Source organism: Chelonia mydas, chromosome 4, assembly GCF_015237465.2.
Source record: "Chelonia mydas isolate rCheMyd1 chromosome 4, rCheMyd1.pri.v2, whole genome shotgun sequence".
NCBI lineage: Eukaryota > Metazoa > Chordata > Testudines > Cheloniidae > Chelonia > Chelonia mydas.
The window spans coordinates 61172251-61186882 of record NC_057852.1 but is presented as its reverse complement, the minus strand read 5'-3'; the positions used below and the strand labels follow the sequence as shown (position 1 = coordinate 61186882).

At 38.5% G+C, this 14632-nt stretch overlaps 1 protein-coding gene across 5 annotated transcripts in view; it reads right to left on the bottom strand.

Annotated features, from left to right (window-relative positions):
• The window catches only part of LOC102944868, a 99579-nt gene that overhangs the window by 55856 nt on the left and 29091 nt on the right, over positions 1–14632 (bottom strand). For all 5 annotated transcript variants that reach the window (XM_043545870.1, XM_043545868.1, XM_043545867.1 and 2 more), the window contains 3 exons: positions 14279–14343; positions 7959–8065; positions 2644–2755 (listed from right to left, as the gene is read on the bottom strand). In XM_043545870.1, the coding sequence (XP_043401805.1) occupies positions 2644–2755; positions 7959–8065; positions 14279–14343 (284 nt within the window). The remainder of the gene's footprint in view (positions 1–2643; positions 2756–7958; positions 8066–14278; positions 14344–14632) is intronic.

The window sequence follows — 14632 nt, the reverse complement described above, 5'->3', positions numbered from 1 at the left end:
TAGCTGATACATAGCCCAATACCTCTCAAGATACAGTACTTGAAATATGTACCACTGTGGCTCATTTCAGGTGACATGTGATCGCTAAAGTATGTTAGTTTTCCCTATGGCTAGATGCCCACTGCAGGGTTTACACACACTGATAATATTTTCAGAACTAACAGAAACAGTTTACCAGTACTTTCCCCAGAGAAAGCATTTGCTTGGTGCTATTGCCAGGATTCTGGTAAGACTGGTATAATGATCCAGGAGGTTACATTTGTTGCTGGCTTAGTGAAAACTAATTACAGAATACACCGTCAGCTTGGGCTGTCTGCTCTGGTTTCTGAGAGTCTGCCCTCAGGTAGGCATTCTCAGTTGTGAGGCACTCCAGACAGCATGACACAGTTTATGACTGATGCTGGAAGATTGACAAGTATCTTTTTTTTTTGTTTAGTTTTTTTTATATCCAAGCTAGTGTTTACATTTTTTGAAGATGCAGCATCTACCTCAATCATATTATGTGGCAATGAGTTTTGCAACTGGACTGTGATTTGATTTTAAAATCATTTCCATATATAATTTTAAAATTTGTTGCCTTATAATCTCAGAGAGTCCTCACTTGTTCATATCATCAATGGGCAAAGTAAATAGCAAAGTTTTACTAGTTTTCTTTATGCTACCCATTATTAAATAATCTCAACTTTTCTTAATCTTCTTCTTTCCCAACACTTTTAATGTCTTCTCACATCAAAACCTACAATGTCCCAGATCATATTTGTTGCCCATTCCCTTAGGATGAATGGAGGGCACATGGAGCATATGCTGTGAGAAAAATGCTGTGAGAAAAAAAAGCTACAAAAGCACCCAAATGCGCTCTTCATTCAAAGGACAAACACACTAGAGACTACCCAATGTCCTAGCAGTGCTGTCATCTCTGGAACCTTCTTGTAATGCTCAATCCAATCCCCACTAAATTATATGGAAATACTGCTATGAATTCAGTGGACTATGCATTAGGTTCTTAATGAAGAAGAGGAGATGGTATGAATTCATTTGTAAAAATTATCTTTAATTGTTAAGCAATCCCGGTCTCTACTTTCTATGTGATGCTAAGCAAGTCGGTTAAGCTAACCTTTTCACAGATAGTAACTAATCATGTGTTCCTCATTTTTTTGGCTGCTTGACTTGAGACCATGGGGTTTGATGATCTTATATTCTCTGTGTGTCAGTTCCCTATCTGTAAATCAAGGATTATAATAGCCACTCATCTCATAGGGGAGGTGCAAAAATAAATTAATGTTTATTAAGCACTCAGATATTATAACGAGAGCCATAGAAAAGCTCATGAAGAAATTAATACTGTCTTTAGAGCAGGGTTTGAATATTGTGCAGTAAATAAGAAGTGGGGGCTACAGATGGAACAAGGAGGAGAAAAACAAAACTACTGTCCATTCTGTGTACTAAATGAGAACATGGGTCCTGATGGGGGGGGGGCAAGAAGAGTATTATATTATGTAATTAAAGACAGTACCATAATGCACAGGCAACTTTAACTCTGACAATTCCTAAGTTCTGAGAGGTTGACCTTAGTAATATTATTTAATACAGTTTGTGTGTGTTTAAAATACAGAATCAGAGTATAGGGTCTTGGAAAGGGAAGGCATAGGTCTGCCACATAAGCATTACACTCTGATTTAGCAGAGAGTGAGTTTTGCTGCACTGCAGAATTAAGTTAAGCATAAACATTAACATAAACAGTTACACTGATAAGTTACCTAGCTCTATTGTAGAAATTGACTGTTCATAAACAGTTTGTTAACTTTCTACATAACACATGTTCTTGTCTCCCATAAACATATATATTCAGCAATTTTAAAATACTGACACATTCTTCACATCAGATTCACAGACTGAGCTTTGCCAAACATGTATCTTGGAATTTTGCAAGACTTTGCAACTGACAAAGAAGAATTAGATGCTACTGTTTTGGAACAAGCCACACAACCTAAATATTTAAGTGTATGACTTAACTCAAGATTTATTTGCTGTCTTTTACAGCTCTTCATATGTGTGGATTTAGTTGCAGCAGATGCATGGTAGTTGCACCCACTATGGCTATCATTCAAATCTGTACGTATGAATTTAATAAGTCACAAAACACAGCACATCATGTAATTAAAGACTATCATAATGCATATACAGAAGGGGGCCTAATTAAGGCAACCCTAATTCTGGTATTTCCTAACTTCTGAATGCTTAACTGTGCAACCTTAACATTCTTTTAAAGTATTTTAATATAATTTAAATATGTGTAATATGTGATCACACCAAAAGAACTCCTACTATTATGAGGTTTGCTCTTGGGCAGATATTTATTTACACAACACACAAGTTAAAAAATGTTTCTTTAGATTTCATAACAATGCATTTGTTGCACAGCAAGGTCTCAATCCTACAAAGATTTACTCATTACTTAACTTTTGAGTACTCACATTGACGTTCACAGGTCTACACATGAACCTAAAGTTAGGCACATGCAATAGTCTTTGCAAGATGTTGTCAGCTCAGGAATTTCCCCCCAGTAAGTAATCTCTTTAAAAAGTTACATAAAGATAACATGGGGGAATTAAAATGGGTCAGAAAAGGCTGCTTAGTACTTACATCATCTACTTTCTTTTTAGCATGGGGTCCATATGTATCTTCAGAACCTAAAATCTGTATGTTAACTGCACAGTAATCTTCATATCCAAGCTGACTGAAAATAAGGCGAGTCCTGCAACAGATTATTTGTTATTAACAAACTGCTTAAAAAAAATTATGTGCAGTAACACTGCAATCCGTCAGTTTTAGTTCTGAGTGCTAGTTAAATTTGTATTTGAATACTTCTTATCTGGGCAAATTTACTGCTATATCATAGTGACAATATCAAATTGGTTATACTCAAAATATGTCCTGACCTCTTGATTCTAAATTTCTATTTATTTAAGTTATCTTAAAGATGCCCTGCAAAGGAAAAAATAAATGGGCTTGTACTTTACTTGCTTCATTCTGATGAAGAAAGCAAAATGTTATTAAAATGAATACATTCTGCTTGCTTTTACATTAGAAATTCAGCTCCTATATTTGCTTTTCCTAGAAGACTCTATGAATAATTAAGAAATACATGAATGACATCACGGGTACCATGGAAGTGAAATCTACTTAACTGAGTTCAGGAGGGATTTTTATTCAGACTTTAAAATTCCTTGTTTTGTGTTAATCCCTATGTGAATTAAATGCCTAAAAACGGTTGGAAGAAAAGTTTTGTTGAATTTTTACCACCCCCAGCTCTTCTGTTAAGAGCTAAGAAGCTCTCAATACATTTCTCCGAGTCCTTCCCAGTGGAGACTTCCACCAAACAACAGGAAGACAAGACTTGACATTCCTAATGCATCTATGGTTAACAATGAGCAGGAGGGAGGAAAGGGGGAAAACAGTGGAAAAGCATCTTTCCCACTTCCTTCATACTGCATTAAAAAAGCATAAACATTTTTTTCCATTGAAGGTCATCTTCAGCAGAGCCACAGATAATATAGGTTAACCTATATTTGCTAGATTTAGGATTTAACTTCAGATGGTATTTACATTACTTTATTAAAAGTAAATTGCCATAAAATTTAAATTTGAACTTTACCAGATGTCAAAACAACGGGAAGCGAGAAAAAATAATAGAAGTTACTCCATTCCAGATTCCATTCAACATGGTCTAGAGTAAAGAATCAGGAACTCCTGAGTCCTAATATGAGCTCAGCTACTGGCTCACTGTGGATAGTTCTACACTGCAGTGAAAGACCTGTGGCACTGAGTCTCAAAGCTTGGGTGAACCGACTTGGGCTTGCAGGGCTTGGGCTGCAGGGCTAAAAACTGCAGTGCAGATGTTGAGGCTGGAGCCTGGGCTTTGAGACACATTCCCCACCCCAAACCATAGTAGTAGAAATTTTTCACTCTGCTAGGAAGCCTGTAGCAAATCAGCACAGCCCCCAAAGTAGGCTGCTCTGACTAGAGATGGGGAGAAGCCAAAATGGCTGGTGGATGCATTGATTCAGGAGAGAGACTCCAGAACAACTTGCACATATGGCTATGTGCCTCTAATGGATCCTCCGGAATCTGAACAGGTCTGGGTGGTATCCTTGGAACCTGGGGCAAAACCCTCTCTTTCTTTTACACAGAGATGGGCAAACCCCAGTGGCACTTACAGTTTGAATGTGTCTGTGTCTAAAATCCTCCAAATTCTTTCCTCAGCCTCAAACCAGAGACTCTATATAACCTCTCAATCCAAAAACCAAAAACTGTTGCCAGAGGTTGTTTTCTCTCTCAGAAGTAGCAAAACACTCTATAGAGTCATCTAGTGACATGGAGAAATACACATTAGAAACAAGCTTTCAGGGCTTTCACAGTGATTGCTGTAAGAGAACCCATAATTCTTAGTTTCTGCAAAGTCATTCAACTAGTAGAGGTGACATATTTTACAGATACAAAAAACCAGGGAAGTAACCCAACTAAAAATTGTCATAATAACTCCAGTCCATTGAAACTGCAAGAAAATATCAATATTTAAAAAATGACAGAAGTCAAAATTAGTACAGACAGAAAGTTCAACTTTGTGAAGGCAGTAAATAGGAAGGCAGTATATAACTAAAAAAAAAAAAAAAAAAAACACAACCACCACCCAGCACTGTAAAATGGCCTTCTGTTTCCCTTTACCAGTGTCAGTGCTTCCTTAACACATACCAAGTATATGAGGCAACACCATGTATCTGCCACCCTTACATAGTTCTACCAGTTTAAGAGATTTTATACATTCAAAAAGGGAATTACGTTAAAACCGACAGAATCTTTCACACCAGTGGAAGATTTTTAAAAACACCTATTGTATATGCTCATTGAATTGTCTTTACACATGGGACCAGCAGTAAAGTGACCAATATATTTATATTAATCTCAAGGGGATTCATAAATATGTTACTCATTATGGTAAAAATTTGCAAATTTGGGTGCCTAAAATCAGACACCTAAATTCATATTTATGACACCAAAATACAAGTGGCCAAGATTTTTCGAAGCACTGAACAACCCTGCACCAAATGAAGTAAACAGATGCATATAAAATTTAGGTGCTTAAGTTTGAAATATGTTCTGTGGGCAACTTTCAGTACATAGCTATGTCCTGTGGGTCCTTTGACCCAACCCTTGTTGTGGGATTTGCAGTTGTCCTACTGCAGCACTAATAGCATCGCTGCTCTACAAAGTGCCTATCCAAAGCAGCATTATGGCTTTGTTTCTTAGCTGGGCTTTGTATAGAGGCTAGCTCAGTCCTGACTTGGCAGGCACTTTAATACAAATACAGGTGGATGGATTAAAGTGGAGATGGAGGGAATTTCCTTACTTTGAATGGAATTCATTCCTTTCTCTGGATACTACCCAACCATGTACTTACCTGGGATAACCTGCTAGCAATATAATGATAATTTTGAAGAGCACTTTATGTGCCTTTGCAATGCACTAGAATGTACACACACACACAAAATCCCAAGGGGAGACACTCAAGACCACTCATAAGGCTTCTGCAAATTCTTCATTTTGAACAGTGGAGAGGAAGGAAGGCAAGAATGAAGAAGTCAAAGATATCATTTGTCACAAGTTGAAGCTAGTGATGTAAGCAGTCTGCAGGATTCTAAGGGCAGTCTACACTAGGAGTGCTACATCAGTGTAGCCTGTCTGCTGAAGATGCTCTATGCCAATGGGAGAACGCTCTCCCATTGGCATAATTACTCCAACTCCCCAGTAGGTAGAAGCTATGCCAGTGGGAGAGCATCTCCTGCTGACATAGCGCCTGTATGGACAGTGCTTAGGTCACTGTAACTTGCGTCACTCAAGGAGGTATCTTTTTCACACCCTTGAGCAACCTAAGTTATATCAACTTAAGCGGTAAAGTAGACCTGCCCTAAGCAGAGTTACACATTAAGAGCACGTAAGCCCAGTACTGTGGGATCTGCACTGGATTCCAATACATTTCTGGATAGATTAAAACCAACATCTTCAATTCTATAAATCCCTAAAAGTTTGAGACCTCTGGCTTGTACACACAGGGAAGTCAGTGAGCAATAAGCTTGCATGTGAATTTGAAGTGTACTAGCTACTCCACATTAAAACCCCCTGTGGACACCCTTACTGAGCACTAAGAATTCCCTTTGGTGGTTTAACTTAGCACATTTTGTGCATCATGCATTAAGCTAATGTTCACAATGGCACTCTTAGTGCATGGTAAAAATGTCCATAGTGGGAGTTAGTGGGGAGTAACGAGTGCGCACTAGTTACTGTGGGCTTTTTTCCTGTATAGCCAAGCTCCTATTTACCTGGGAGACTGCATCCCTCCTATTATAGTTCTGCAGAACCAAAATCAGCAGAAGCACTTGAGTTGGAGTTCCTTCAATATACACAAAAGGGCACTGTTGGCAGAGTATTCTCTGATAGGGGTCATTGATTGCAGCACTCTTCTCCACCCTTGGTCCATCAGAGCTCAGATGCACTAAACTTCGGGGCATCTATTTAATCCCCTTTTTGTTCAGGTGGAAGTGGATGTGTTTTATAAGCAGTCCTTTATGTTACAATTTTTAAATGTAGGGGAGGATATGGACACCTATAGTTTTTAAAGTTTGAAGTAAAATAAGTAAAATGTACTCAGGTTCCAAAATGACTAATAAGGTCCTCAGGGTGCCTTAGGACAGAAAGTGGCCCCTGATCAAAAGTTAGCAAGCTATTCAGTTCACTAGGTCACCAATTTCTTGCACTATTCAGAAACAATTGTGACAAAGCTCTGTCCTTGTCTCTGTGGGTCCCATGTTTCCTGGCAGATTTCGCTAGCCTCAGAGGCTCACTGTGACCCTCCATGTAACCCTTCTCTCTCTCTAGAGACAAGCATCACAGTCTACTGAGCCATTTTCATCATAAGCCAGCGAGAGAGGTGAGGAGAAGCTATCCTCCCTTGCACAGTCTCTGTTGTCTCCCAGTCTCAGTGATTAATCGGGGGGTGGGGGGTGCAAAGGGGGGAGCCCAGGCCCGCCCTCTACACCAGGCTCCAGCCCAGGGACCCTAATAGTATCAGCTATGGTAGCTGACCTTTTAGAAACATGACACATACAATTCCCTGGGCTACTTCCCCACAGCAGCCCCCACTTACTCAAGCTCCACTTCACCCTTACCTCAGGGCCTCCTTCCTTGTGCCTGATATGGTGTGTACTGCTCAGTTTCTCCAACAGCACAACTTCCTCCCACAGCTCCTGACATCCACACCCATCTGACTAACTAGGAGGCTTTTAACTAGTTTCAGGCAATCCCTGATTGGCTTCAGGTGTCCCAATCAACCTAGCGTTCTCCCTGCCTTCTAGAAAGTTCTTAATTGGCCCCAGGTGTCTTAATTGACCTGGAGCAGCTACCATTTAATTTATCCTGGTACCCAGGATTTGTTTAGCCTGGAGCTAATATATCTATCTCCCACTACTTTTCTATAGCCATCTGGCCTTGCCCCGTCACACAATCTGTTTGCTGATAAATCATGTCACTAGTATTTTGTAGCTGTATAATAATTTTATGGAGAAAGAAAAAGGTTCTATAATTCACACCATTTATATCTTGAAATGTCCTTCCACGTAAAAGGATACCAGGTAGCGAGGCTCTCTCGTTTAAATTAACTAAATGATAAGATTGCTATTCTGGTCTCAGAGCTGAGATATCATAGTGCAGCCAGCAGATGTCAACCTGGATTCTGTCTTGCCTTACAATTTCTGCAACCCCGTTAAAATCAATGGGGTTTCATGAGGCCTAAGTCAAGGATATCTCCCAGTTGATACAGCTGCCATATTATTAGTACAGTTTACCATTATATTTGATTTTAAATTTAAAAGGCAAAATAAAGCAGATCTATAATAAATACTCACCTTTTCAGAATGCTTTCTGCAGTTTGTCTTCCCTTTTCCACTGCCTTTGGCCCTACCACTGGGCAGACAGCTGTAGCTCTAAAACCATCCAGGTAAGTGGCATTTACCTAGTAATTAAAGGTTATAAAATGAACTGAGGGATTTCTCATAGTTTACTGTAAAAGGTTTTTTTTTCCCACTAGATATTTTTTCTTCCTGCATTTTCCTCCATCCTTTAAGCACTTCTAGTCTATTAGCATGCCCCTCACCACTTACCAAAGCTATACATATTTAGATTTTTCCTCATAGGTCATGCAATAAAGCCTAAGTTTTTGTTTTGGTTTAGTTTTTTGGGGGGAGGAGTATGTAAGCAAGAAATTTGTCCATCCATTATAATGGTATCTGAGATTCTGAGTAAACAAAAGTTTCTACAAAACTAATATATAAATATATAAACAAGTCTTATGAATGTCATATTGATTTTTCAGAACAAAAATTAAGCAATTTTAAATATTTTAAAATATTTAAATATCCTATTTTAAATATTTAAATATCCCATTTTAAATATTTATCATTTTAATTACAGTATATATTCTAAAAATATCTCTAAACAAGTATATTTTGAAATGGCCTATTGACTTATTTACAATTAATTTTAGTACTATTTTAATGTCCTGTAATACATGAAAAAGAAAGTGCATATTTTAATCAATTTTTCTTTATATAAAATATTTTGTATCTAAATTATTTGCTGATTCATTCAAATGCTCATTAATTAAATGATTCTGACACTATCCTTATGTGAAACGTAATGCTTTGTTTATCCAGTGTCATTTATAGAATATATTTATTCTTTTTAAATCAAAATAGGCAATGATTAGTCCACAATGAAGAATATTTGCTACTGAAATCTGATTCTGGAAAACAAAGCCATCAGAGTTCTATCAGTGAACAATCAGAAATCCTCTTAATTATTTATTTTTAAAGGTATTCTTTAAAGTTCAAAAACAACTGAAACTTTCCCCGCCCCCAAACTTGAGGAAAAAGTTTGTTCCCAGGCACAGACCACACAGAATGAGTTTTTTTATTCTAACATTATGTACTAGAAATCTTGATCTAACACCCAAAAGACTGAAAAAAATATAAAGGGCAGACCAGTTAATTTTGTACAGAAGGTGAAAACTATGTTTACCAAAAATGAAGACATCGTTAATTAGGTGAATGTTATGGCAAATCCAGTTATAGATTATGTAGTCAGTACTGTGACAGTTAAGAACAAAATATATTCCTTTATAACACAGACATAAAGATGATTATTAGAAAAATAATGCATGAGTGGAAAACTTAAGGATTGTTTGAGCACCTGAGAAAAATGAAATAGGAGTTATTCATTTATCTGAAAAAGAGTTAGTAATATATTCCAATCCAATGATTTTAGAGATTACTTTGGCTTCTGCACTGAGATCACGTATGCCCAAAGCCATACCTCCATCTTCTTTGAAAACAATACTGCTTAATTTTTAAAATATTAAATAAACTTTATAAAGTGGTCATTTAAACACTACCTTTAGATATTTTTATTATATACAAAAAATAAAAAAAACTTTTCAAACTGGGTAGAAATATTTTAAATGTAACCACTGGACTTTTAAAAAAGGTATGTCTGAGCTATAGTTTAATCACAAACAATAGTGTCACCGTATTTACAAATTATACACCTTCTTTAAAAGAAGAATTTAAAAGTTTTAAATGGATCCAGTCAAATCAACTCTGCTTTGTTACGTCACTATTAAGAGCAGTTTTAATTTATGGATCCAATCTTGTTCCCAAGGAAAGTCAGTTGAAGTTTCGCTATTGGGTTAAATGGGATTAGGCTTGCCCTAGTTGTACTTTGATGCAGTTGCCTAAACTGGTGTCCCTGCAGGGGTAGAGACTGTAACAACACATAAATTAAAAAAAAGCTTTGCACGTACATAGCATCTTCCAATAGGGAGATAACAAGACTTTACAAACATTAATTCATTAATCTTTCACAGCACCTTTATCTGACTAAAGAATTATCTTGATATGAGTGATTATGCAGTGTTTGGTCTCTGAGAATCATGTGCTTATTATGTTTCACACTGAAGCAAGACAAGATTTGAGCGCTAACCCGGGGCGGATTTATCATTAAACCGAGGGTGCCCTGGCACGAGGCCCCCCAACAACAGGGGCCCCAGGGCCGGGCACTCAGGCAGCTCAGCCCCAGCGTGCCCCACGCGAGGGGGCTGCTCGACAGGGTGGGACTGCGGGGGCGCAGGGGAGCAGGCAGGAGGTGCCGGTGGCGGGAGCGCCACGAAGGCGGGCTGGAGGACTCAGGAGAGGCACAGAGCGGCCGTGCAGCCGCCGGAGTGAAGCAGCGCTTTGAAGGGAAAACCGCTGCTTCTCTCCCGCCGCGCGCCTGCCTCCCGATTCCTCCGGCCCGTGCTCGCAGGCCGGATTCAGAAAAGGGGTGGGGCTTTATGGGCTGCAGCCCAGGGCCCCCTTAGCCCAGGGCCCTCCCTGGGCTGCAGCCCCTAAAGCCCCTGCATTCCGGCCCTGCTTGGCGGGCGGGCAGTGGCTCAGAGAATCATGGCCAATGGGAGCTGTGGTGGGCACACGGAGCCACCTGCACCTCCCGCGCCAAACAGGAGCTGCCCCAGGTAGGCGCTCCGCACCTCAACCCCCAGCCTACCCCAGCCCTGAGCCCCCTCTCGCACCCTAACTCCCTCCCAGAGCCCGCACCCGCAGCCCTGAACCCCCTCCCGCACCCTAATTCGCACCCAGACCCTGCACCCCCCGCCCACTCCCGCATCCTAACACCCAGACCCTGCACCTCCAGCCCTGAGCCCCCTCCCGCACCCTAACTCCCACACAGATCCTGCACCCTAACACCCAGACCCTGCTCTCCCAGCCCTGAGCCCCCTCTTACCCTAATTCCCTCCCAGACCCCACACCCCAATCCTGAGCCCCTTCCCACACTCTAACTTCCTCCCAGACCCTGCACCCCCAGCCCTGAGTCCAAAGAGGAGAATAGAGAAAAAAAGAATGAAGAACGGGGTGGTGGAGATAAAAGAATAAAAATAAAGCTGAGCACAGGGCCCCACTAACTCTAAATCTGCCACTGGTGCCAATTTACAAATAAAGACAACTATAATTAAAACAGGGTGGATAAAAACCAATGATTTTTTTAAAAAATAAAAAAAAATCAGATTTTTTAAATTTAAATTGGATTTTTTTGATAAATTGCTTTTTGAGGAAAAAAACCTATCTAAAGATAGCTTTAATTAAGATATCTTTGAGCTATAATGTATCTCATCATGGAATAGGGATTATAAATTCTAATTCTATAGTATGAGACAATATATTCATGTAACATTTAAGAAAAGTTGTGTAAAGGAGTTCCAATAGTTCATGGATTAGGGACCCAATCTTATGGGGTTCCAGGGGCTTCTGTATAGATTATGTAGATTAATCTTTCTATCTACCCAATGACAGGTTTCAGAGTAGCAGCCGTGTTAGGCTGTATTTGCAAAAAGAAAAGGAGTACTTGTGGCACCTTAGAGACTAACCAATTTATTTGAGCATAAGCTTTCGTGAGCTACAGCTCACTGCATCCGATGAAGTGAGCTGTAGCTCACGAAAGCTTATGCTCAAATAAATTGGTTAGTCTCTAAGGTGCCACAAGTACTCCTTTTCTATCTACCCAATGTGATTCAGTGCTCAGTCTAGAAGATACGCATCAGAGATGCTTAGTTTTGCAGTTCTCAAACTGTGGATTTGTGTCTCCAGAGATAACATGCTTGTTAACAGTAAACATGTTAACAGGAAATGTTTTTAAATAAATAATATATAGAGGTGAGAAATACCAGACCGCAACCCTATTGTCCCTCTGCACATTTGTGTACACAGAGTCAATCCCTTACCTCTCTCTAAAAGTGCAAACTTTCAAAAAGTTCAATGAATAGAAGATTGTTAGGGGCAGAATAGATCTGGACAAGGAGAAGAAGTCTGGAGATAAATGTGAGAAGGGAGGGACAGGGAGTAGAAACAAAAGTGAAACTGTTTGAGCAGCATATTCCAGAAGTCTTGAGGTCTTTCTGTGTGTAGCCTTTATTGATTTGAGATCTATCATACCATTCTCTCATTAGAAGGGAAAACCTGTAATAGCCGCAGGCTGTAAAAGAGATCCAGTTTGGGAATACTTTAATGAAGTTCCTCTACCTGTGGGTAAGACAGGCATATGTGCAAAATGCAAACAGTGCAACAAAGAAATGCAAGGCCTCGTTGCCCGAATGAAACAACATCATGAGAAGTGATCCTTCTCAGGAGGAAGCTGCGTTGAAGATGATGAAAGGAACATATCTGAACATGCAGGATCTTCAGGTTGGTAAACTTTTTTATTTCATACTTCTTTCTTAAGAGCTGCTTGTCTTCCTTCTGGACTATTCTTGAATTCTCATGTTTGAGCAAAAAATATAGTTGGTCATAGACAATGCTGCAAATGTATCCAAGATGAGAAGAAATTATTTAGAAGAGAGTCCCAAGCTAATAACGTACGGTTGCAGTGCTCAATTGATGCACCTCCTAGCCAAAGACTTCAGTGTTCCAGAAATAAAGGCTAATGTTGTTAAAATTGCAAAATACTTCCGTAACAACCAATCTACAGCAGCTGCTCTGAAAAAAGTGGGACAAACCAAGCTAACTCTCCCACAAGACGTGCGATGGAACTCAGTAGTGGACTGTTTTGAGCATTATATCAAGAACTGGCCTAATGTGATGACGGTTTGTGAACAAAATAGATGGCACTGTCACAGCCAAAATCCTCAACATTGGGCTTAAGAGAAATATTGAATACATGCCTAGTACCCTGAAGCCTATTTCTGAAGCCTTGAACAAAATGCAGGGAAATAGCTGTTTTATTGCTGACGCTGTTGAAATTTGGAAGGAACTGAGTGAGATCTTAAAAAGAGAAATATGCAACGACAGAGTTAAATTACAAGCATTAAAAAAACAAATGGGACAAGCACTATCTCCAGCTCATTTTCTTGCAGATATTCTCAATATTCGGTACTAGGGTCAAACCTTAACTGCTGAAGAAGAGGAGTTGGCTATGACATGGACATCCAGCAATCATCCCTCTGTAATGCCAACTATAATAAACTTTAGAGCTAAGGGTGAACCATTCAAGAAATGTATGTTTGCTGATGATGTTTTAAAGAAAGTCACACCAGTGAACTGGTGGAAGTCACTTAAGCACTTGGATTCAGAGATTGTTGAAGTGATAATCTCACTTTTAACAGCAGTGGCTTCTTCTGCTGGTGTAGAAAGAATATTTTCTTCCTTTAGACTAATTCATTCCAAATTGAGAAATTGTTTGGGACCTGAAAAAACAGGAAAGCTTGTTTTTCTTTTCCAGATTATGAACAAACAGGAAAATGAAGGTGAAGACAACTGAGTTAGCTGCAGAAGCCAGTATTTTAAGTTTATCATGTTAACCTGGCTGACAGTCATTTTGTTTTGTTTTTTTAAATACTTTATTTAACTAATTTAGTTAACAATTTAAACAAAAACAAACGTGATTTTGAAAAACTTGAATGTTTAACTAAATTCAAAAATTCATATGCTTGTTTTGTTAAAATATTAACATTGTTGTTTTAGTTAAATAAAACAATTTAAATGTGTGTCTGGTGATGTTCTCCTCCTAATACAGCATGGCAAGAAAATCCTCCAAATATTAATGATAGTTCACCTCCCAGTGACTTCATAAATATCTGCTTCAATTACCTTTGGTAAATTAAATAACCAAACAATCGTTTATTTTCTGATATAGCTGTAGAACTAATTTGAAAAGTTTTCAAAATAAATCACTTTAAAAATGTATAGTGTGTACCTTCTAAAAATGAAACCTGCATCTATCTCTGAGTTGTGAAAAATATGTATTAAGGTTGTAACAACCAACAAGGATGCTCTTTTATGTAGAAATCCATGATTAAATCAAGTCTTCCTGACTAGTGATTTAAATCAAATCCATCCTGAATTAAAATATAAATTTGTGACTGAAAGCAGAATTTTATAATTAAAGCATCATCTCAGTCTTAATTACTATGGTGTACTGTGGACTTTCCAAAAAGACTTATTACATAACATAACATAACCTCAATTTTGTATATAGCAATTTCACTTGTGTGTGTTAATATACTAAGTGTGGAAAAATAAGGGTTTCACCTGGTAGTAGTTTTTTGCCTTTTTCTCCAAAATACCAACATTTCATAAATCAAGAGCATTTCATTCTATAATTATCAAAGCAATAAGAAAAGAACCTTATAAAACGTTGAAGGCGGTGATCCTTTTGCTCCATGAATTTTCACTGCCCCACCTTCAATACCTACAATGGTTAAAAACATCTATTTTAATGACTTCAATATAATTTCTGAGAAAGTACTATCAATTCATCTTATGTGACGCTATACAAAACAAAAATGTTATGGATACTCCTGTCATCAAGATCCATGCAAAAGAGACAGTCTTCTATTGAACAGCCACATCTGCATTAGCAACTCAAGTATCAAATTATGGAGTATAAATCCATGGATTTATCTTCAGTTTGCCTTTTAACTTAACTGTTGAAATATTTATTCACAGAGTATTTGAATACATAACACATGACATGGCCT